This window comes from Glandiceps talaboti, chromosome 9 (assembly GCF_964340395.1).
Source record: "Glandiceps talaboti chromosome 9, keGlaTala1.1, whole genome shotgun sequence".
In the NCBI taxonomy this organism is placed as follows: Eukaryota; Metazoa; Hemichordata; class Enteropneusta; family Spengelidae; genus Glandiceps; species Glandiceps talaboti.
This window is the reverse complement of record NC_135557.1, coordinates 18,745,143-18,769,957: the sequence shown is the minus strand read 5'-3', so window position 1 is coordinate 18,769,957 and position 24,815 is coordinate 18,745,143. Positions and strand designations below refer to the sequence as shown.

General features: G+C 35.4%; 2 protein-coding genes across 3 annotated transcripts in view; both read left to right on the top strand.

The window, feature by feature from the left end:
- LOC144440250 (fibroblast growth factor receptor 2-like) overlaps positions 1-24,815 on the top strand; it is a 136,790-nt gene that overhangs the window by 27,052 nt on the left and 84,923 nt on the right. For both annotated transcript variants that reach the window (XM_078129581.1, XM_078129579.1), the window contains exons 5-6: positions 7,177-7,452; positions 8,269-8,580. In XM_078129581.1, the coding sequence (XP_077985707.1) occupies positions 7,177-7,452; positions 8,269-8,580 (588 nt within the window). The remainder of the gene's footprint in view (positions 1-7,176; positions 7,453-8,268; positions 8,581-24,815) is intronic.
- Positions 24,135-24,815, top strand: part of LOC144440251 (fibroblast growth factor receptor 2-like) — a 51,536-nt gene continuing 50,855 nt past the window's right edge. Inside the window, exons 1-2 of the mRNA XM_078129584.1 lie at positions 24,135-24,387; positions 24,684-24,783. The gene's annotated coding sequence lies outside the window, so the exon portion shown is untranslated. The remainder of the gene's footprint in view (positions 24,388-24,683; positions 24,784-24,815) is intronic.

The following is a 24,815-nucleotide window of genomic DNA, read 5'->3' as shown; positions in this document are numbered from 1 at the left end:
GACGATTGATTGATCACTTTTCTTGACATGGACTTGGCCATTCCGGGTCCACAGATACTTGCAGTGTGCAGATTTCCGCTTGGCATTGGTTAATTTGAAGAGTCGACGTGCTTGTGGCGTGAGATTTTCGTTAATGTAAATCTTGCTGCGGTGGTCATATCCAACGTTTGTACATGTAGTGTTAATGTTAGCGAGCTTTTTCTTGTTCCAGTAGATGTAGTCGCGTTTCTTCCTGCTGATAAATCTGACGATGATTGGTCTTGGTAGAGTAGATCCGACCCCATTGTGTTTCTGACCTAGTCTATGTGTAACATCGATGTCACTTTCCATGATGTCTGGGTCGATCTTCCGTAGGATTCTTATTGAAATGTCCTCTGTGTTTTCTCTTCCCTCTGTACTTTCCACTATTCCGTGTATTTCTATGTTCTCTCTTCTGCTGTATTGATTCAAACTTTCTGTATATTTCTCCAACTCTGTGACACGATTTGAAAGAAGCACATTTGTTTGCCTGACTTCTTGATTTTCAAGTTCAAGTGTCGATACTCGTCCCCGCAATTCTTCCACAAGCCCGTTGAAAAAATCTAGTGATGAATTTATGGTACTCTGACTTTCTTTGAGATCAGCGATGCTTGACAGTAGTGTTGGTATGTGCTTTACTTGAGAACAGATTTCTTCAAGGCGATCTTCAATGGATTGTGGTACAGCAAGTCGAGGTGTTGATGGGGGTGAGCGTACTGATGCAGCTGGGGCTTTAGTTTTCTTGTTCGGCATGTTGGTATTGCGTAATGATCTATTGATGACATTGAGCATGCATAATTCATTTGAGATTGAACTTGAAAAACCAAGACGGCGAGAGTTCTTCACAGTGACATCAAAATGTCCACTCGATTTATCGTTGAATATGAAATCTTTCCGCTGACCCTGTACACAGTTGCTCACTTCAGTCCTTTAGAAACTTGTTTTAACGAAAATTATAGATGTACATTACCTAGAATCGGTAAAATTTTGGCGTCTACCTGGAGGCGATGTTAACGAACTGCGCAATCAGGAACAGCGCCTCCATTTATGTATGTATGTATGTATGTATGTATGTATGTATGTATGTATGTATGCCTGCCTGCCTGCCTGCCTGCCTGCCTGCATGTATGTATGTATGTATGTATGTATGTATGTATGTATGTATGTATGTATGTATGTATGTATGTATGTATGTATGTATGTGGTGGTGGTATAATGTGTGTGTGGGGGGTTGTTGTTGTTAAATTATTGAGCAAATATAATTATGCATGTCCAAATTTGCAATACAAACATTGTACTTTAATAAATTATTCCAAAATGAATGTATTTATTTAAATCATGAATTTATGGGATCAAAATTGGTATGAATGCATGTAGAATATATAATTTTGAAAAATTTCAGGATACCTCGAGCTTTATATTGAGAATACAATATTTTATTGGTGTCATTGTTTTTTGGAATCACTAACAAGATCTATAAAAAGTTACTAATCTAGTACTGAACAGCCAAGTGTAACCTTGGTCAACTTATATCCACATCATGAACCACATTATGTTTGTGATCAATCCAAAACCCTTTACTTTGTACAATTCTGTGAGATGCAAAACAAAACAGACTCATACCCGTCCCCCAATAAAATAGATGGACTCATATCTCCCACCCCAAATTTAAATTATGTTCTAGTCAAATTGTGTCAGCTTTTAACTCTGGTATAGCTTTCGTCTAACAAATGTACATAATTAATAGTAATGCCATCAACTAGCAGCTATGCAATATTTTTTACCTCCTGTTATAATTTTGAATGTTTTTTCTTCTATTTTTGTGCCTTTTGAGTTTTCGATGTTTGTTCTGAACCAAACAACACAATTCCAGTAACGTGGATGAAATTACGCTGAAAAATAGCTATAGTTATGCTGGCAAGTTTCTATTACTGACACGACCCTCAACGAAGGGAAGGAAGGGACGACTCACTTCGTATGCAAGCAGGACTAGGGTTAGACTTAGAGCGATTTTATGACAAGTAAGGCATAATTTAGCTGAAAACCCACTCAACTTTGCAATTTAGATGTGAACCCCTTCTATTTGCATTTACATTGTAGGAATTGTACGAATTGGTTCACGCCGAATTCAATGTCACAAACACAGAAGAAGAAGCGCCAAAATCAAAGCAAAGGCTACCTACTATAATACTACTGTCAACATGATCGCGTCATGGACGCCATCTTGCCATATTACACTCATGGTTCATGCATACGCATTTGTCTTCATTACATTCTCTCACGGAAATGAACTTCGTAATGGTATGACTCATTTGAAATGTAGACACTAGAGCCAAAGGGGAGATCTAAAATTTTTTATAGTATTTGTATACTCACCAAACGTTTCGAATTTGGTCTGTTCGAACAGCTAATTTGGGATCGGGCAGACTAGATGCTATATAGAACCATTGACAGCGACCGGCCACTGAGGACAGCCTCCCTAATTTACTCAAATAAATATAGCGTAATTATATTAATTCATATTGCCTTAACACTTTAAAGTACACCAACAAATGTTACAGGACAAATGTATTTTCTTATGTTTGATGAATACACTAATTTTTATTGAAATTGAAGTATGGAGTCTTAAGATATTGCTTAATTATTTGATTTCATTAATATGCAAATTTCTCTCTAATTAAACATTAACCGATCTGGCTCAAAACCTAATCAGGTCTAGCTGTTACCCTAAAGATTATATATTCCAAATTTCATTACAATTGAGCCAGCCGAATTTTAGAAAATGATGACAGAGACATACAGTCAGACAGACACACATACAGTCAAACACTCGTACTTTAATACCTTTCGTACCCTTATGGGAGGTAAAAATGTAGTGATCGGACAATGTTTGTTGTTCAACTATACTCATTGGCGTAATTATGTTGCACCTTCCAAGTTACACATGCTCGATGTAACGCTCGGGGTTCCATTCATCGTTGTACTTCACTCCTAGGTGCATGACTGTAGTTCGAGCTGTGGGGTTCTATTAGGTACAAAAGCTTAAGGAGGACACAGTAGTAGTTTTTAAACTCATGTCAGTAGTTATTTTTTCATGGGAGTAGTTTGTTTTACCACTGGAGTAATATTTTTTTACTTTTACCATGGGAGAATTTTTTTTTTTACCATGGGAGCAGTCTTTTACCATGGGAGTAACTTTTTAAATTCAGTTTGACCATAGGAGTAGTGTTTTTTACCATGGGAGTAGATCTATTACCATGGGAGTAATTTTATTTTTTATTTTTACCATGGGAGTAGTTTTTTTACCATGGGAATAATTTTATTATTTTCGTTTTACCATGGGAATAGTTCGTTACCATGAGAGTTTTTTTCTTACCATGGGAGTAATTTTTTAAAGTTTTACCATGGGAGTAGTTCTTTTACCATGGGAGTAGTTTTTGTAGCATGGGAGTAATATCCTTTTAGTTTTACCATGGAAGTAGTGTTTAACCAAGATTGAGGGTGAATATACCATGACCAGAAAGAAGTACCCCTATGACACAAGCGGTAAAATTAGAATTAGTGTAAAGGGCACATACAATGTGAATGACAAAAACAAAGGTCGTCAGTTGTGATTTCCTGATTATAAAATCTGATCCCAGTTCTATTGATCTGTTACTCCAAGCAAAGTTAAGGTAACTGGAAACATCGGGACACATAAGAATAGACTATGGCAACAGAGAAGGCTCATGATATTATCACAAATATATTCTAAGAATAAACATGCTGTCATATAAATTTGCTTTTGCAAATAGAATGTCAATTCTTTTTGTATTTCCAAATCGATTTCTAATTTAAATTCAATACATTTTCACTTGCATTAATTTGAAAATCGATTTTCATTTCAAATTCATTTTCTCACAAATATAAAGAAATAATCTAAATGTGAAATTATCAACATGGTGTCATCGTCGTCGTCGTCATCAACGTCGTCATCGTCGTCGTCGTCGTCGTCGTTGTTGTTGTTGTTGTTGTTGTTGTTGTTGTTGTTGTTGTTGTTCAGACACTCTATACAATGTTTACATTAAAGGTTTATCATGATAAATCGTAATCTCTCTTTGTAATGAGCACATGTATATCAAACAGAACTAATAAAAAGATCATGTTCGTGACGCTGGGTCAGGGTCTAATTGATCTGAGCTAAAAAGGGTATAGTAGTTTGTTAGGGCGGCCCTTTTTATTTTTCTGTTTCTCATCTCCCGACCGACCCTAATTTGCAGCTCCGACATCAGAAAAAAAAAGTTTTTTTATTTCCGACCGACCCCTGAGCACAGCAAAATTGTAAGATTCCCCATGGCGTCTTAGGCCAGTTCTGGCGAGGCCACGACCTTGCGACATTGGCCCCCCTAAAATTACAAATGAAGCAATAATTTTCCCACCTTGCGTGCGTCGCTTTGGCGCATTCATTTTACGGCAGACATCAAAATTATCTACTAGTAAGTCCACGGCCGGACCAGGCCAGGCTCGGCTCTGACTCGACGTGAATCCCACAAGAAGTATACTGACTGCGTAAGGGAAAGTTTTGTTGACATCATATAAGATACAGTGACAACGCGCAGTTCTATTGTTAACATAAAAAATGCCACAAAAAGATCAACTTTGATAAACTTAATAATCTACAAATTAAAACATTAGAGGGATTATATTAGGTAAGACGTCGAAATGGATATGGACGGCTCTCGTCACATGTTTTGTCTACTGTCACTGTCGTGACCTCTGACCTAATCACTGACGTGTGCGAAACACTGAACTTGCTACCGGAACATCTATCTGCCATGCCACAGCTCAGAAGCCTTCGTGAACCAAATTTATGGGACAGGTTGTGATTTTCATTTGTTGATGGGTTAAATTAAATGAGTACATGTGTATTTTCATTCCGAAAAAGCTGTGTTAGGGGATCGTGTTGCATGATGTTGACAGTGCTAGTGACACATGTGAATGTTGGGCACTGAATCAATGCGTAATCACTGGCATGGCCACTATAGACGGCCGATGCATGTGCGCCCGGTCAGACATGAAGAACGAAATTGTTGTGCAAATCAGAAAACAATTAATGTAATATTTACAGAGCATCCCAACTTTGACTTTGTTGATAGTTTTAGTTAAAGATTCAAGTTCTGAGTTTCAAGGACACCTAATGTCAGCTTTCCGTATCATTGCAAGTTTACGGTACGTAACTATGCTGTCATTTGATATAGCAGGACCAAATCATGATACACAGCCAGTAACGGTTAATTAATAAAAAAATAAATTATTTTAAAGTTTGTTTGACTATTATTTGTAAGTTTTTCGTTCACATTTGGTACTTTTTAAAGTCAGGGATTTTTTCTTCTTCAAAATGTTATGAATTTGAAGAGGGAATGATAAACACAGCAGTGTACTAACAATTTTAAAAATGAAACAAGTGGTTACAAGTTTAGGATTTCTCAAAGTTTTTATTCAATCATTATGTTCACTGTGACTTATTTTGAAGTTGTTCATTGTCCTTGTCTGAAAAAAGGGAATTATAAATTTTAGCACTGCTATTCATTGATATTTAGATTAAAAATTGTGACTACCTGGCTGTCCAATCTTTCTAAACAATATATCATATATATATATATATATATATATATATATATATATATATATATATATATGTATGTATGTATATATGTGTGTGTATATATATATATATATATATATATATATATATATATATATATATATATATAGGAAGTCAGTGGTAAGATTTGTCCGTAGTACAGTGCTCGATACGTCTGCACGCAGAGCGGAGTATATATATATAAAATTTAAAATTACATAATCTTAATTGCCTTCTTTTTGTAAAGTGTAATGTGTAGTACACAATTTTCAAAAAATAGCTTACTGGGAACTGTTATTATGAATGGATTTTTTTTTATGTTGTTAGGTAATGGTCTATACGTAATGGAATATCTTAGACCACAGTATCTCTATAGTGGTCTGAGATAATTTATATGAATATTTCATAAACAATAATAATTGACCTCACTCCCTGTCAAATGACACCACTTTTTGGAACCAAGGGGCCTGTGTCTCCACTTGTTGGAAACCTTGGCAGAACACCGCCGTCTAACCCTCCCCCCCTCTCACCCACCCTCCCACCCAACCCCTTTGTTACGTCAGAGCAGCATGTGTCTTTCATCATGGCAGAAGCCGTTGAGCTTTGATGAGGGACAGGGCTCAAAATTAATACTGTCACGCGGTACATTTTGCTGCAATGTAATAATAGCTCAGAATATTTCCATCATTTTCAAAATTATGCTTAAAATTGGTAAAAGTCATACTGCATTCCTAATTTCTTGACCAGTTTTTAGCTTTAAATCAGTTGTATTATTAGGGAAATGACCGACTCCATAGCGTTTCATGACCCATGACATGCATGACCTTTGAAGACATTCCGATGTTTACATTATTACTTTTAATTACTTTTAAACAGTAAATCCCAAAGGGGTTCTGAGTTCTAGAAATGTTTGACATGTTATCTGGTGGATTATTTTGACAAGTTCACACTGAAGAAAAATGTTTCACAGAAGTAATGGTTTATATAAATGAAAATTCATCTAGCACACTGATGACAATCACGTAAGTGTTTCAAAAAGTGACATACTAAAGTTCAAATTGGATAACTTGAAAACAATGTTAGCGATGGCAATGCCTCTTTGATTACCGGGTAATACGACGAATGTATTAGTACTCCTGATAAAATCACACAATAGTTCATGGCTACAGATATACACCCATCAGGATGATAAGTATTTAATCATCTTCTTACAAAGTTGTTCTACAGACTTGTCAACCTTGCTAAAATGAAGGAAAGAGACTTGTAACAAGGAATTCAATAAAGAGAAGAGAAAAGAAGTTGTATATAGACTAACAGGACAGAAAGGACAGAGAATGGAACTGAAAAAATACATTTTTTTTTCTTGCCCCCTTTTTTTTTTATTTCGCCCGCCCGACCCGCCTGACTATTCCATTGGAGATGAGAAACAAAAAAAAAAAAAAACCTCACCCTTATAAACAATATGTTAAAGACCTGTAGCAAGCATGGCGCGTGTATTGATAATTATATGTCGTGTCATTGTCTTTTGTATACAGTTCCTCCATCAATAACACATCATCCGTCTAGTATGTCACCAAATGAAGGGACATCATCTGTAACATTATCCTGTCAGGCTGATGGTGATCCAACCTCTACTTTCACCTGGACAAAGGATGGTAGTACTCTGCAAACTAACTCAAAGTATACTGTAACTGGTGGATCATTAGTTATACATAACATTGTTAGGAGTGATGATGGTGAATACAGATGTGTAGCTGATAATGGTTATGGTACAGCAGCTACATCTAACCCTGCTACACTTACAGTGAACTGTGAGTACTTACATACATCCTTATTTGTCTCGGTGAATTATAATCTTACGTATTGGGCAAAATATCACCATGTGATCGTGAATGCCATGCTACAAATGTAATATATCTCAACATTAATGTTTTTTCCTTTGCAAAAGCTAGTGTTTCGTTCCAAAATATATTATTCTTGAATTGTGGTTTTATTTGGTATAAATAGTATGGCCATCTTGGCTAAAGTTCAAACAGCCTTACATGCGTTATATAGTGGGACCGGTACCAAGCTCATACGTAAATAGACAAATATAAAATCATGATCGTATGATCTATTGGTATTCAATATAGTTTTATTTCGGGCTATTGTTAATCGCACAATCCCAATTGGAATATGATGACATCATTTATATACTGCTCTTATTTTAAAATCGTATGTTAAAGGTAAAATTGTTAATATAGGGAAAGAATCAAAGAGGGTCAAGAGAGATGTGTGGAGTTCTGTCCCGCAGTTCAGTCTTGTGTTGACTCTAAAATAAGCTCCTGCACTAACTGTGATTACTCTTCTACACCGGCTCGGGCATTCGGCCCTCGATATCAGTATGTGATTATGGTAGTGTTGCGCCGGATCGGAGTTTAGATAAGACGTAGGAAAAAAGGCGCGAGCGACTGTCGACAGTCTAAATATGTCCTACTATGTTTAAAATATACTGTGCCTGTTGCATAAGACTGTGGGTTTGTCAGTGTGTATCTAGTAATAATTGAATGATTTAAGTTACATTCAAATCGATAAAAAGAGTGACTACTGCTCTATTCTAAATATTCACTAAAACATTACTTGATCAGATCCTCCTGGTGAACCAACCTGTACTCGGTCTCCATCTCCACATTCTGGGACACCTTCCTATTATCTTCTTAACACTGGTGTAACCTTAACATGTGAAGTTACTGATGGTAAACCCACGGCTACAGTACAGTGGTATAAAAATGAGGAATCAAGTCCATTGCCACCATCACATTCCGTCAATGGTAATACTATTGAAAGAACATATGACTTCTATATTGGTAAGAGTGACAACACAGCAACATACACATGTAAAGCCACCAATACTGCTCTATCTAATCCATTGGAATGTGAACTGACATTTACTGTCTACTGTAAGTATTGAATACATTATGGTTTATATTTTGCTGTGGTTACGATAATTGTATTGACTTTTACTATGTCGGAAGATAACAACAATGCTAGACATGCATTGATTCGAAGGTTATGCTTACACAAATTGTACCAATGTTACAAGTCATTGTCATATTGAAAGAATATACTTTAAATTTGGTTAAATATTTTCCTCTCTTTGAATACGCACTTTAAAATCAATGTGAAATTCTCCTGCTAATTTCAATCAAATTTATAAATCGTTATATTGTAAGTATACTACATTTGTATGAACAATATGTCAAATGGAATCATTATAAATACAGAAATTTTAAAATGAAGATGTGCTTGGTCGTAGTGCATTGTAAGTACATTGCACAATACAAATAAATGTGTATTATAAGTAGACCACATTAGAATGAAAAATATGTCAATAAAAATCTTTATAAAAGAAATGGTAACATGGATGATATTAGCAAATTACTGCACTGTAATATTGTGAATGACATAAAAGTCTTTGGTGTGTCCAAATTTATCTGGAATATGTTACATCAAGGAATGTATTTTCAATAAACTGTTACTGTTTTCCACTTCTTTTAAATCTAGTCAAACCATCGTCTGTTGCACTCACTGGATACACTAATCCTGTTAAGAGTGGTGACACCTTGATATTGGTCTGTCAAACAGAAAGTAGTAATCCACATGCTGACATATCTTGGTTTAAGAATGGTGTATCTCTGACAAGTTCTACAACAGAAACCATAAAGACTTCCACAACCAGTGACAGTGACAATGGTGGTGAAAAAACAAGACAGGAACTACATATCACCTTAAGCCAAACTCACAATGGTGTACAATTCCAATGTCATGCAAGAAACAGTCGGTTTCCTATGAATACAAAAGTAGAGTCAGCAAACCAAGGGATCAATGTCTACTGTAAGTATACAACTTCTTAATATTTGTATAAAAATAATCGACCAGTTTCATGATAGAGGAGTCGCCATGACATTAATCTAATCTAATCTAATTTTCTTACATAGCGCATTCCATATATCTATCACAATGCGCAATACAAAGCACAGAAAAACGAGTACAAAAACAGACTCAAGCGAAAGTCTTATTGAAGAAATAGGTCTTAAGACCTGATTTAAATGCCTGGAATGTAGCGACACTCTGCAGATACGAGCATACCACAAGTGTGGGACACAAATTGATAATGCTCTGTCACCATAATAAGCAGTATTGATGAGTGGTTGGTGTAAGTAAATTTAATTCCGTGAGTTACTGCGTAAAACATGTATGGAGCTATGACAGGTAAGTAACCGACTAACATAGCCAGGTACAAAACCATGAAGTACTTTGAATGTTAAGCAGAGAATTTTAAATTCTGCACGCTGTTGTACTGATAGCCAGTGTAACACTTTGAGAAAAGGGGTAATGTAATTACACTTCTCTCTAATAACTAAACGAGCTGCAGAATTCTAGAATCATTTGAAGTTTCTGAATCTCATATGCTGGGAGGCCAAACAGTAATTAGGCGTCTACTGTTGCAATGCCATTGATATCAAAATGAAAGAAACATTAACAAGGTACAGTACTATGAGATTTGTTTCTGTATCTTAATTTGTTCATTATCAGAAAGAGAAGTGTTCTATTTTTGAAGCCATAGAACCAACAATATGTTGTCAACTGATGGATAAAATATGGTCGTGACAAATAATTTCAAAATCATGCAGAATTTGATATCTACTCAAAACAAAAAGTCATCCTATGACCATAAAATATTGCTGCTGACATCTGCTATAAATGTTAAGGTCACAAAATTAAAGGACATGCATATGTATGTAACTGTAGTACCAAATAATTGTACCAGATTTGGTTGCAGATGAAATGTGGATGTGGGAAATATTGGTCATACTTAAATGCATGGACGCATAGATGTAGTTGCATAGGCGGACAGATATATGGGTTATTCTCATTGTCCCTGTGCTAGTTGGGAGTCAAAAAAGAGGGCATGATTTATGACAAATTCTGTACTGAAACTTGCAGTCACTGAGTTAGGAACGGAAGTTTTTCACTGTGGCATATCTATTTATTTATCACTATCTTTTTATTCATTTATTTTTTGTAGCAGAGGTAAAGTTCCAGATAAATTGAAAAAGAACAAGTTGACAGACACATTTCACATAACTGACAGCAAACTAATAACATGCAAGTGACCTCCTGAACCTCATTCATTATATATTTATACTTTTCCAGTTCCCCCTTTGCAAGTATCGCTATCAGCTGACAAGGCCAATCCAGTACGAGAAGACATGACCTTAACATTGACCTGCACAACAGAAAGTAGTAATCCAGGAGCCACTATCTCCTGGTATAAGAATGGTGTATTATGGAGTCAAAGTGAAGGAGATACAATGGGATCTGCTGAACAATCAAATGGAGATAATAATGGCAAAGTCACTACACAACAGCTGACCATTACATTGACTCCATACCATAACCAGGATACATACACATGTAAAGGCAGGAATGACCAATTCATTGGCAATGTTGTGGAATCAGATCAAATCCAACTTATCGTTCATTGTAAGTCATACATAGTTGTTGTACAAATATATTAATGTTGCTTTAACTAACTTATCACAAACTTTTGGATTTTGAGTCATATATTAGTTTTGAATTAAAAATCAAATCCCTCATATAAACATCATACAATGAAAAAGTAGCAATACTTGCATACATGGTTAATATTTTCAATGCTCTTCATTAATGTAAGACATTGCATCAATGAGAAATTGGTCCAAAAGTTCATCTATTTCTTCAATAATTTCATATGAAATTGTAGAACGTTATTCTATATGAGAAAAACTGTATCTACACATTAATAATACTTAATATGTGTTTATTTAGTGACTGTCAAGTAATAATCCAAAATAACTTATTTATAAATAATGTCTTCTTTATTCAGGTACAGTACAATCCTTTTGAAATAAATGCACAGATACCAATATTGCTATTAATAATTAAGCAGATAAATTTCACTGTTAATGATGATAGAATCTGAAATTTACTGTTTTCTGTTGTGCTTGCCGGTCAGACAACACAAGACTTCGTCTCATCACTGTGAACCACATCTCATCAATGTAATCACTTTTTGCAATGATTTCATTCTTCATATATACTTAAAATAACTACTATTTTTTTCATTCAAACAAGCAATAAGTTTATTTAAATATATAGTATAATATGTTGGCCAAGTGACAAATCAGAATATATGATTGTATTGAATTGATGACACTTTACATATGATGACTTTTAACATTGACCAAAACATAATTGCAACCACACAATACTTCCAAGCGAAAATGGCTAAATTTTGACTAAGTCTTGCATCAGTCTACAGTTATTTCAAGTTTGCTTCATTTTTAAATACTGTAAGTGTTGTTTATAAACATATTTATCTTAATTGCAGACACACCATTTGTTTTAAATGAAACTGAAAATTCAAAATCAGCAGCAGATGAAGGAGAACCAGCCACCCTGATTTGTGAAGTTGATTGTAATCCTGATGCAACAATAACATGGTACAAGGATGGTAATGAAGTGGACACCAGTGACAAATTTTCTATCAGGGAATCAAACATTGGAACTCAATTTAAGAGCACACTTTTGTTAAACAGAACAGAGAGAATTGATCATGGAAATTATACCTGTAAAGCTGACAATAACATAGGCAGTGTAAATTTCACTGTTACACTACTAGGAAAAAGTAAGTTATGTTTTTGAATGTTAATAAAGTATTGTAATCAAGCTTGTGATTATTGCACCTGCGAGAAGTATTCTGAATCGCTCCTGACTTTGTCCTATATACTTTTTGGTCGTGTTCTGTCCCGAAAGTGCTCTGAGCTCCTGTTAACAGGATAACTAGTTTATAGTTTTTTCTTCTGACAACATACTGTTGCTTCTGTCGATAATTATGTTTATTTGTCATAATTCAATAAAATCGTAAAAACATTGTGTGAAAATGAACATAAACAGACTTTTATTAAGTACGACACATCGTATATTTTCATCGGCGTAAACTCACAATGCCTAAACTCATACCTATCGTCTATTAGGTAGCACTCGGGACTGAAGCATAGGACATCCTACGCATGACCCAAAGGTGAAATTGAATTCCAAATGTCAATCAGTCAATTGTTTCGTAGTTATATGCTTGCGATTGTTCCTTTGGCTCTGCATGTATGGATTCAAATTGAGTCATATTGTTTTACGAATACACACCAAATAGCTGGTAGGCGTATACTATTTTAATATACATTGTATGGCCAATGATTTCACATGAAGGATAAGCCCTGTTTGCGAAGGCAATCTGTTACTCAGTGAGTTTCTGTAATTTGAGATTGACTATTATACAGTGAATGTTTTATTGAAGAAGATAACAATCACAGGGCTCTAGGATTTGACTATGTAAACACTATTTGTAAGTCTGAAGCATAACAGGTATTGACACATAAATACATTAAATTTAATTCCTTTCAGGTAGGTATATGTTGATTCAATACTGCAAATAGATCTATTAATCAGTGAAATCATGTATTGTCATGTGAGGTAAATATATATGTTTATTCAAGATTACCGTTTTTATTCAGTGAGAATGATCTTATTGTAGGTGATCCAGATGCTCCAAAACACATTGAAATAAAATCAAGAAGTTACACTAGGCTAACTATTGAGATAATTCCTGGTTGTGATGGAGGAGAACCTGAAAGCATAATGTATTATGTGGAATATCACAATTCAACACATGAAGACTGGAAACCATGGCCATCAGATGGACAAGGCACTAGAAACACTCAAATGACAATTACTGATTTGATTGAAAATACTACATATGTGCTTAAAGCCAGAGCTGAGAATAGTCTGGGACTAGGACCTTACTGTAATGAATATACCTCTAAAACGTATGGTGAGTAGTTGTCTTATATGTAAATTCTATATTAATTTAGTAGGTACCATGTACATGGGAGTTACTTATAAGTACACCATGTCAGGACTATAAAGCCACAAACTATACAAAACATTACAATTTGATGTAAGCGTAACTTGTATCTCATAGCAGATACTGGCAGTAAATTATATGTAACTGAAAACTTCTGTTGAATATTCACCTACAAGTCCAATCAACCATCTTCTGAGAAGTAACACAACTGATCTCTGTCGATCTCTTTGTTATATCTAAGTTCGCTTGACTTGTGTATACCGGTTTAACCATGTTTATCTGAGTGGTTTTTCTGGTGTTAAAGATAGTTATATATACGCCTTTCCGAATTTGTGCCCATTGTTTCAACTGTGCTCTCAATTTCATTTCCTCCCTATTGTTTCAATTGTGCTCTCCATTCCATTTGGCAGATACTTTTTTATTTAACGGGATACTTCCAAACAAAGAAAGTGTCCGCATACCGTTAATCCATGAAAGAAACTGTCCGCAGCTTGTTAATAATTTCTATGGCACTGTCCCACCTTGTCACTGTTACAATGCAGCCACAATATATGCTCCCCTGCCTAATACTGTGTAAAAAATCGCCCTTACCTTGGTGGGTCTCGAACACAATACCTATAGTTCTGTAGCTACCTATCTATCCAAAGACATGCTCTATAACCATTTCACTACAAAGTGACGTGTGCAGGAAGCCGGTTTCCATATAGAATCTGTTCATTGACTTGACAATGCATATGTGCACCGGGGTTAATGACAGAACTACGGATAGGTAAAACGGAAGTACTGGTCGATTTGGGACTGTCATTTTGTTACAGAACGAGTCCTTCCCAGGTTCGTAGATTTCACACTGAACCTTTGGGGAAAACCTCGGATTATTTGGCCGGACTGGGACTTCTATAGTGAATTTTGTAATTAACATAATATCGGGTAAGAGGTTACGTAACAGATAACAAGTAGATAACAAGGTTTACTTTCCGGTGAAAAACCTAAAAACTCGTCGAATTCGAAGTATAACTTCGTTATAGGACACGTCCTCGGCCATTAACTGAAAATAATGACACAGTGTTGATTAAAGCTCGATTAGTTTGTCCTGGGCTGCGCCTTGGACAAAACAATGGAGCTTTACCCAACACTATCCCATTATTTCCAGTTGGTGTCCTCTGACGTGTCCTATAACTATCAGGTAGAGAAGAATTTCAATGAGAAATAACTGTTTAGATTATGGTAGAGATTTGCGGTTATATGGCAACCAATGAAGTGAAATTTAAATGGTAAACATTACCTCAAACGTTAATATTGAGTTGGATTTAATTTGAAACAATGCCCAATAATCATATATTTGCGGTTTGGTTCTGTGTAATGTTGTAAATTTCGTCATGATGACTCAAACTGAACATAAATAATATATACATATGTTACTTAATTCCAAATATATGTGCATCACCAGATGCACGTTTTGTTTGTCAAATGACCTTGCAAAATGTGACAATAAAAACATCCTTATAGTAACACGCACATTTCATACTGTGCTGGACCAGGTATTATGGAGTCATGATGGGAGAATGGTTACAGTGGCCGGCTTGGAATCTGCAGGTTGCAGGTCCGTTTTATTTCTGAGTGGCTATAGTTCTTGGGCAAGATTTGAACCATGAATGTGCCTTAGTCAACCTAGCTGTATAATTGGGGACCTGATAGGAAAGAGTGAATGCTTTAATCATATACGCTTATAAAGGCTGCAATGGATTGTATGCTCCCCAGGGAGTTGAGGAAGTATAAAGGGTCGTTGTGCCGCTATAGTTCCGAGCCAGGGTTAATAATTGTAAAGCGCTTTGAGCACCCAGACTGGGTGGGAAAGCGCTATATAAGAACCAACATTATTATCATGACAAATGGAAATAGTGGTTACCATAACATCCAAAATAGCCCGTCTTTTATCAAAAAGGTCCTCTCTTAGAGTGAGTGAGTGAGTGAGTGAGTGAGTGAGTGAGGAATGTTTTCTCTCTCAACTCGACAAGAGGAAACGGTTCCCTCTAGTTAATGAATGCGCCCGTTCTGTTTTCATCACCCGCCGATTGTTACAGTTATAACATAAATTGTAGGACTCACACCGCTTTTGATTAAGAGAAAACATCCAAGAGTGAAATGAAATTCCAACCTTTACCGTATGAGAACAATGTGAATGTAAATGTTTTTATAACGATCAGACTATATATTATCATTTTATTTCAGTTCCATCATCTCGAAATAGCTCATCAAAAGTTGGACTCATAATTGGAATCGTACTTGCACTGGTGGTTATAATTGCAACTGTCTTGGCTGTTGTCCTACTGTATGTAAGGAGACGAAAAACACATGAAGATGGTAACTATGCCCCCTGACTGACTGACTGACTGTCTGTCTGTATAATAATAATGTTGGGTTCTTATACAGTGCTTTCCCACGCCGTGCTCAAAGCGCTTTACAATTATTACCCCTGGCTGGGATCAGAACGGCACAACGGCCCTTTAGTCTTCCTGAACTCCTCGGGGAGCACACACTCCATTGCAGCCATTTCAGCGCACAGGATTAAAGCCTTCACATTGCAACCTACATCCTACTAGGTCCCCGATTATACAGCTGGGTTGACTCAGGCACAGTCGCGTTTCAAATCATGCCCAAGGACTTTACCCACTCAGAAACAAACAGCAGGCAGCGATAGGGCTCGAACCTGTAGATTCCAAGCCGGTCACGCTAACCATTCCTCCATCATGACTCTATGTATGTATGTATGCATGTATATATATATATATATATATATATATATATATATATATATATATATATATATATATATATATATATATATATATATGTGTGTGTGTGTGTGTGTGTGTGTGCGTGTGCGTGCGTGCGTGCATGCATGTCCGTCCGTCCGTCCGTCTGTCTTGTCAGCCAGGCAGCCAACCATACATCCAACTATCCATCCACCGACCCATCCATCTACTCATTAACCAATTACCAATAAGTAATATTTCAATCAACTGCTGCATAACGTATGTATGAAGTGAAACTTGAAATTGTATGTAATTCAAATAAGTACTAAGTACTAAATTACTAACAAAAAACAGTCATTCCGTAAAACATACTTTTATATCTTATTTTGTAGTCAATGAACTTGAGGAGAAGCCATATGAAGATATAACCAAAAGAGTTTCAACAGGTTAGACCCATTATATATATATATATATATATATATATATATATATATATATATATATATATATATATATATATATATATATATATATATATATATATATATATATATATATATATAGACACACACACATACACACACACACTCTCTCTCTCTCTGACGTAATCCAAGGTACGTATGAAACAATTACTTAGAATAAGTCTATGATGCTCAGTTATTAATGTTGCATTTACAATCAAATATAGATATATGTATACATCAAATATATATGTTTGTGTGTGTTTACCTCACAGAACACAACAATGCGGTACATTATGAAAATGTACATAAAGGACTGAAAAATGAACAATTTGAAGTTGAATTCAAAGGTAAGTTATATGTCATATCAATGTCTATATTGTTCACTGTTACGTTGGTTTATGGCTAATAGCGGAGTTGTCATAGTTTATTTCTTTTGATTATATTGCAATAGGTCGTACTAGAGGACAACACGTATGCTGCTTTAACACCCGCAAAGACAGAAGAAGGATTATATATGAAACTCGGAGATATGGCTTTAGAAGTTCCGAAGGATCGTTTGAAAATTTAGACTGTTATTCATGTAGGAAGTAATCATAGCATTGCCAGGGGTACTGCTGTACATATTGGTGGTAACGAAGGGTTTACTGACGTGGCTATAAAGATGCCCAATGGTAAGACATGTTATGATATCAACGTATCAAAAACTCTGGTTAACTTACACATTGTCGAAATATTTTTGATAATAAAACATTACAATAGAGACACCTAAGTTGCTTCTTTCCGTTTGAAAAAGGGAAACGACGTGAAAAAAATCTTTTTAACCCATCAATTACAAAGAGATAAAACAATTAAACATACAGTTAAATTGGTAGAGCAGGTTATTCATAAACTAGAATTTTATTATATATTTTGATACAAACACAAGCTCAGATTTATGACGTTACACATTTTTTTGTATGTAGGAAGACACGATTAAGTGGATTTATCCAGAATGAGGTCTCGCTCCTTACCCATAAGATCACCACATACTTTGGTTTAAAGTTAAACAACGTGAAAATTTAAGTTGTATCACTACTACAGTGTTAACAATGAACATATAGTTGCACGTGTTTGTATCAATAGCGGCAAGTACAAGTACACAAAAGTCAATGTAGATGTACCCTAGCTGTACGGCCTCTACGTTTGGGTACTACATAGCGTTAGTTGTTTTACTGAACAGTCGTTTTCGTCAAGGTATTCTGTACTATAAACAGTAATGTAGTGTCTGTGTTTAAAAGGTGTCTGGTTAATATGTATTTATTACAGACAATCTAGATGAAAATGCTGAACTAGATATTACAAAGGAAATAGAATTACTGAAAACCCTGCCAAAACATGCGAACGTAATCGACATTCTAGGATGCTGCACAAAATCATGTAAGTCTTTTCCACTACTCGTTGTAGCTTTAGATTTGTATTGATGCCTGGAAACAAAATAGATACGCCTTTCATACACAATGTTTATATCTGCATATGCGGTCATTGTTTCTTCAAAGTGTTCACAAAAAACGTATAGAAGGTAATTTAATAAATACTTGAACATACACGAATAAAATACGTCAAAATATGTATATTCTTAAAACATTTACAGCTCCAGTTTCTCTAGTGATGCCATATTTGTCCTCTGGTAACATGAAAGAAGTCTTAGAAGACAATCAGGAATTGTTTAAATCTTGCACTGGAACACTGACTGAAAGAGAATTGTTATCATTTATCTGTGACATAATCAAAGGAATGAAACACTTATCTGACAATAAGGTAAGCATTAACATACTGTGTATTGGGGCATGGAACATAGCAACAGGACTAGATCTGATGCATTGACTTTTAACTACGAGTTTTGTATGTATGTATGTATGTATGTATGTATGTATGTATGTATGTATGTATGTATGTATGTCAGCATGTTTTCCTATATGTGTAAATATGTATGTAGGTAGGTGTTTAGGGATGCTCTGCAACATCATGTAAATAACAATAAGTAGAATATACATACATACATACATACATACATACATACATATATACATATATACATATATACATACATACACACTGACCTTTACCTGTCTTGTGTCCTGCTAATTCCTCCATTTACACTTCCACCTGCTTTCATGCCTTTCTTTTGCACTGGGTCTTTCACATCCAACAGGATTCCTTTATATTTTTCTTACGATTGTTCACTCGCTTACTGTCTTTATGATGCCCTACTAAGGCTGCATTGACAAATAATGGGCAGGGGGGTCGGACGAATTGAAGGGGGCGGGACTTGGAAATTTGGAGGATGGTGGAGGGGAGGGGGACTTGAAAGTTTTTGGTGGTTTTTTTTTTCGGGGGGGGGACCGAAAAATATTTTTCTCATATAATAATGATGAAAACACATTTTGAGATACCCAATGTCTTTTTAATAACTTAAGTGTGTGTTGAGTTGCTTATCTCGCCCATTGTTGACCACAACTATTAAACCAACTGTAAAATGAACACAGGAAGAGACTGCACAATATAGATAGCCCAAAATCACTGCAAAATGAGTATGACATAGTCTATGGACAATTTCAAAGCATTGCACTATTTATCATACCCAACATCGGCTGATGGCATATTGAACTGTCCAGAAGTGAATTTTAATATTTTAAATAAACGTTTTGAACTATCTTGAACTACATAAATAAATAGATAAATAAATAACAAAGTTAAATAAAACTCTTCCAAAAACATGTATATAAAATCCTTTATGATTTCAGGCAATTTATATTTGTAAAATGAATGTAAACTGGTAAATAAAAAAATGTATAAATATAAATAAATTTTGTAAAAATTAAATAGTTTAATCGTTTAAAAGTTAAATTTGCACCAACCCTTAATTATTTGTTATCAATTTGTACCTGATTGATTATTGAAAGTTTTCAGCAAAGGACATCAAGCTCTGCATCTGAAGGCACATTTTGATAAATGTGAAATGAGTATAAATAGCCTGTCAGGCTGTCACTGATATTTGGTTAGTGGTGGTGGATCAACAGGTTTGATACTAATACAAATACATAGTTGCAAATAAGATTGTTGTTGAGACCCTTCATAGGGCTAATAACCACACGGACTAATAGTCTTTGCAAATTAGGCTCATCTAAAATGTCTAGAGATGGAGCTATTGTCAAACTAAAAGTGAAAGAACTTTGTAAATATTTAGCAAAACACAACATTCCCATAGCACCTGGAATGATAAAAGCTGACAAGATAGAAGCTATTAGATCCCACTTCTACCACCAACAGAACATAAATGATTCTTCAACCAGCTCTGATACTGACAGTTATTCTGACAGTGACAACGATTCATCTGACTCAGATATAGTGGACAGGGAGTTTGGGTCACCTGAAGTCAGTGAGAGTGAAATTTATATGTATACAAGATCAGGCCGGAGAGCAACAACATGGAAGACCAGAAGAATAGGTGAATAGGTGTACAAAGAGACAGTCAATTACAAAAGAATTGTTGCAAACTGAAACATTATATACAATAATGGCCACCATTTTACCTGTTATTTCCATGGATCTGCATCATAGCTACCATGGTGTGTATTTATTTGCTTGGAATACATACAAGACTGTCAGTGTTTGGCTTAAAGGACAGAGTTGCCCTATTTTAAAAGTTTACATGTATGCTTTTTAATGCAAATTTGTATATGCTGTTTGCAAAAGACTATACAGTAGTCTAATTGTCTCTAGATCCATTAATTTTAAAAATACTATGCAAAAATAATATTGGAAAGTATTCATGTAAATTTGTTAACAGGGTAGGAGTATGGCTTTAAAAAATAATTCAGCACTGTTCAGCCAAAAAACATTAGTGAAACTGGAGAACTAAAATTAATGTCAAAATTTGACAGCCTTTTAACAAAAAAGGGTGCCAAACATGTATATACACAAGTTCCTGTATAAAAACAACTAACATTAATTACCTTGTGTTCAGCTTCAATATATACTCAAGTAATGTTGAAGTCTGTGCAAATGAGTAAAATCTGTAGATTCCAAATGTAAACATGTTCATGCAATTACAATAGAGACAATGTATGTATGTGTGTGTGTATGTATGTACATGTATGTATGTATGTATGTATGTATGTATGTATGTATGTATGTATGTATGTATGTGTGTGTGTGTGTGTGTATGTATGTATGTATGTATGTATGTATGTATGTATGTATGTATGTATGTATGTATGTATGTATGCATGCATGCATGCGTGTGTGTATGTATGTATGTATGTATGTATGTATGTATGTATGTATGTATGTATGTATGTATGTATGCATGCATGCGTGCGTGTGTGTGTGTATGTATGTATGTATGTATGTATGTATGCATGTATGTATGTATGCATGTATGCATGTATGTATGTATGTATGTATGTATGTATGTATGTATGTACATGTATGTATGTATGTATGTATGTATGTATGTATGTATGTATGTAGGTATATGTGTGTGTGTGTGTGTGTACACAAGTGTATGTGTGTTGCTATATATATGTTTTAAAAATAAATGTGTGTGTGTGTGGGGGGGGGGGGGGGGCTTGAAAATTTCTGACCATGTGGAGAGGGATCTGAATTTTTTTGGTTAATAAGGGGGGGGGGGTGGGCATGAAAAAAAATCTAATTTTGTCATGATTCCTCCGACCCCCCCTGCCCATTATTTGTGAATGCAGCCTAATCAGGCGAAAGCGAGTAAGAGCGTTTGGAAACCCTTAGAAGTTTGCTGAGACTATCCAGTCTCTACTTGAGGTTTTACCTATTAACGTTTATGTCAAGTTCACAGCACTACACCAATTACTAACGCTATATGTAGCCCAAACTAGCACTCCCATATCAGGTACATAGCTCGAATTTTACACACGTTATTGTTCGTACTTTAGATTGTACATAGATACCTGGCTGCGAAACATGTCATGGTGGAAAGTTCGATGACCTGTAAGATATCTCAGTTCGGATATGCCAGTAACGTGATAACTGTTCAAAGATTCTTCGATAAAACGAAGGTATGTAAGTGATAATTTGTACCATTCGACAGGGCAAAACAGCAGCAATCACCATCAGCATTGACTAACCAATGCATTAATTTTGTATGCTAGGCTGAATATTTTACCATTGTCCTCTCAAAATTAGAATACGTAAATAAAGCAAATCTTAGTAGAATACAGAATCCTCTTCAAATATATTACTGCTGTGACTGATGGCAACACGATTTAAAATAAAGTTGTACACATCAACACTACGATATTATAAAGAATATGTGATATGAACGGAATGGCTGAAGTTTTATAACTGACCCTGAATTTCCCCAATATGGATGGAGTCCATTGAAGCTTTTACACAGGAAGTCCCGTAAACATACCCATTTCCTACTACTGCAGATAGAAAAGGGACTGAGTGGGCTATTAGTTTGATGGTAGTTTGTGTGCCATTGTCGTATACATTTAACTAAATTTGCATACCTACTGCTGATTACAGGGATATTGGAAGGACGTAGAGAAAGACGAACCACAATTATTGCAATGGTTCGCGGACAAAACGTGATTAGATACGCTGTTAATTGTATTAGATTTTCGTCGAATCAGATTTTTTTTATCTCCTCGGTCTATATTTACCCATATTGTTTAAATAACTAACCTAATAATGTATACTTAATTTATCATAGCTAAAAGATAAATTGACAAAATACCATGAATTCTTTCGAGTGTTGTAGTTTGTTTATGCATTGGTCACCGTGAGGCTGAATGTATATATACTTGCAATGTACAAGAGCTATTCAACATTTAAATAATTTTTTTTATATGTCATGTTGCATTGTACAGTTCATATTATAGTCCGCGTTTTACTTCGCAGGATAATATGCCTCGTGAATGGATGGCACCAGAATCGGTTTTGAAGAAAGAATTCTCAACTAAAAGTGATGTATGGTCGTTTGGTGTTGTGGTGTGGGAAGTAGTTACTTTCGGTTTGCATAAGATTGTCTACCCTTGAAGTTCGAACAGACAATGTATTGTAACGAAATACAAGCACCGTGTGTAAAACAAAAAAATGTTCAAGTAAAACATACATACATACATACATACATACATACATACATACATACATACATACGTACATACATACACAAGTTTAAGTTTAAGTTTAAGTTTAGTTATTTTCTAAAGCGCCTTTTCTATTTAAGATATTCAAAAGCGCTGCACATAAAATACAAAAACATAAATAGGGTGAATGCTACAAAAACAAGTATACCGTTAAGACCCTTAAAATGTAGAAAGATATTCATACTGATCGGATGTACTGCAGAATATGGAGGTCGGTAGATTGACACCAAGTTGACTTTAATATCTTTATGCTTGGCAACCAATTGTGTGTATTCAAACGAACTTTCTTCTCCCGCTTTCACTCTTCTTACTTCGAACAAGTCTTCCCGATAAACCACTCCGACACCACCCCGGATCTATTTTGCCTGGGAAAATCGTTGATGTTATATGCAGGGGGAGACAAGCTGACCGTATTGCTGAATCTTTTACCCTCAACCAAGTCTCAGTGATAACGCAAATGTCAATACTGTTCTGGACAAGATAATCCCGAAAAATTTGACATTTATTTTTAATGGAACGGACATTTACTAGTCCAAATCTAATGGACTTTGGCATCTTCTTATGGTGACACTTCGTAATTTTGGGGTACCGTAGGTTTGCAAATCGTACTCCATTGTTTATATCCCATGGTCTGCAACGTTGTTTCACCCCAGCGCACTTTCCTCTGTAATGTTTCAAGATTCCAATCTACTTTAATGTATGTGATAATTTTCTTGAAATTTCACCAGGTGATCTGATTGCCAACAGTGTCTCATTTGAATAACAAATTCTGACGTTCAAGTTCATTCTATTGTTCTCACTCACCATATTGCCCACCATGTTCATGTCCAAAAATCGAGATCTTTCACAGCAAAAGTTCAAAGACAGATTACTCACTGAATATAATACTCCAAGGATTAAAACTACAAACATCACACTCCTGGTATCTTCACTGGCACCAACCATGGTATCAAAAGGTCATTGTCAATGTAAAATCCTCATAAAATCCAATACAATCAAGAGCTCAACAAATGCGTGGCTGCCAACACATGGCGCCTGTACATACGTTTACGTGGCTGCCAACACACGGCGCCTGTACATATGTACGTACGTACATACATACATACATACATACATACATACATACATACATACATACATTCATACACTTTTCGATATTAGCTTTATTTCTGTGCTTAGTCCTCTAAGTTTTATCAAGCACATGTTGGGAGATAAGTACAGATGGGATTAGCTATTACATCAACTAAACATATGTTTGTTTTAAATATGTAGGCATGTAATTATAAGGGGAGGGTGATAGGCAAACTAAACCTAGTTTTCCGGTTCTTTCAGGTGCTACTCCATATGAAGGCATCACTATTGCCGATCGGGTATCCAGTGGATATGCACTTCCCAAGCCTCCTCAATGTGGACCTCAATTGTAAGTTGTCATCTTTTTTAAATACTAGCCCTGTAAATAGGTAGAGTCTGTTGTTTGGTCTCCATGCCACCCCCCCTCTCCCTTCTCAAATAGCAAAGCAAAATATCTTCTTGCATATGTGCAGTGTGGCAAATATTTACCTAGCATGAAAAGTGGTAATATAACGTGTAAGTGTAGTATTCATCCTCAGGATATTTTGTATCTTTATCTGACAAAATGTATACACATTTGATAAAAATAAAGTAAATGACAAATATAATATGATCGTGATCGGACAAATAAATGTTCTTTCCTAGGGATGAAATGATGACAGCCTGTATGAACCAAAAGCAATCAAAACGTCCAACATTTAAGACTCTTTTGGATACGATGAATTCATTCAACAAAGATAACAAGGTGAGTACACACTTAAAATGTTATCTATACAA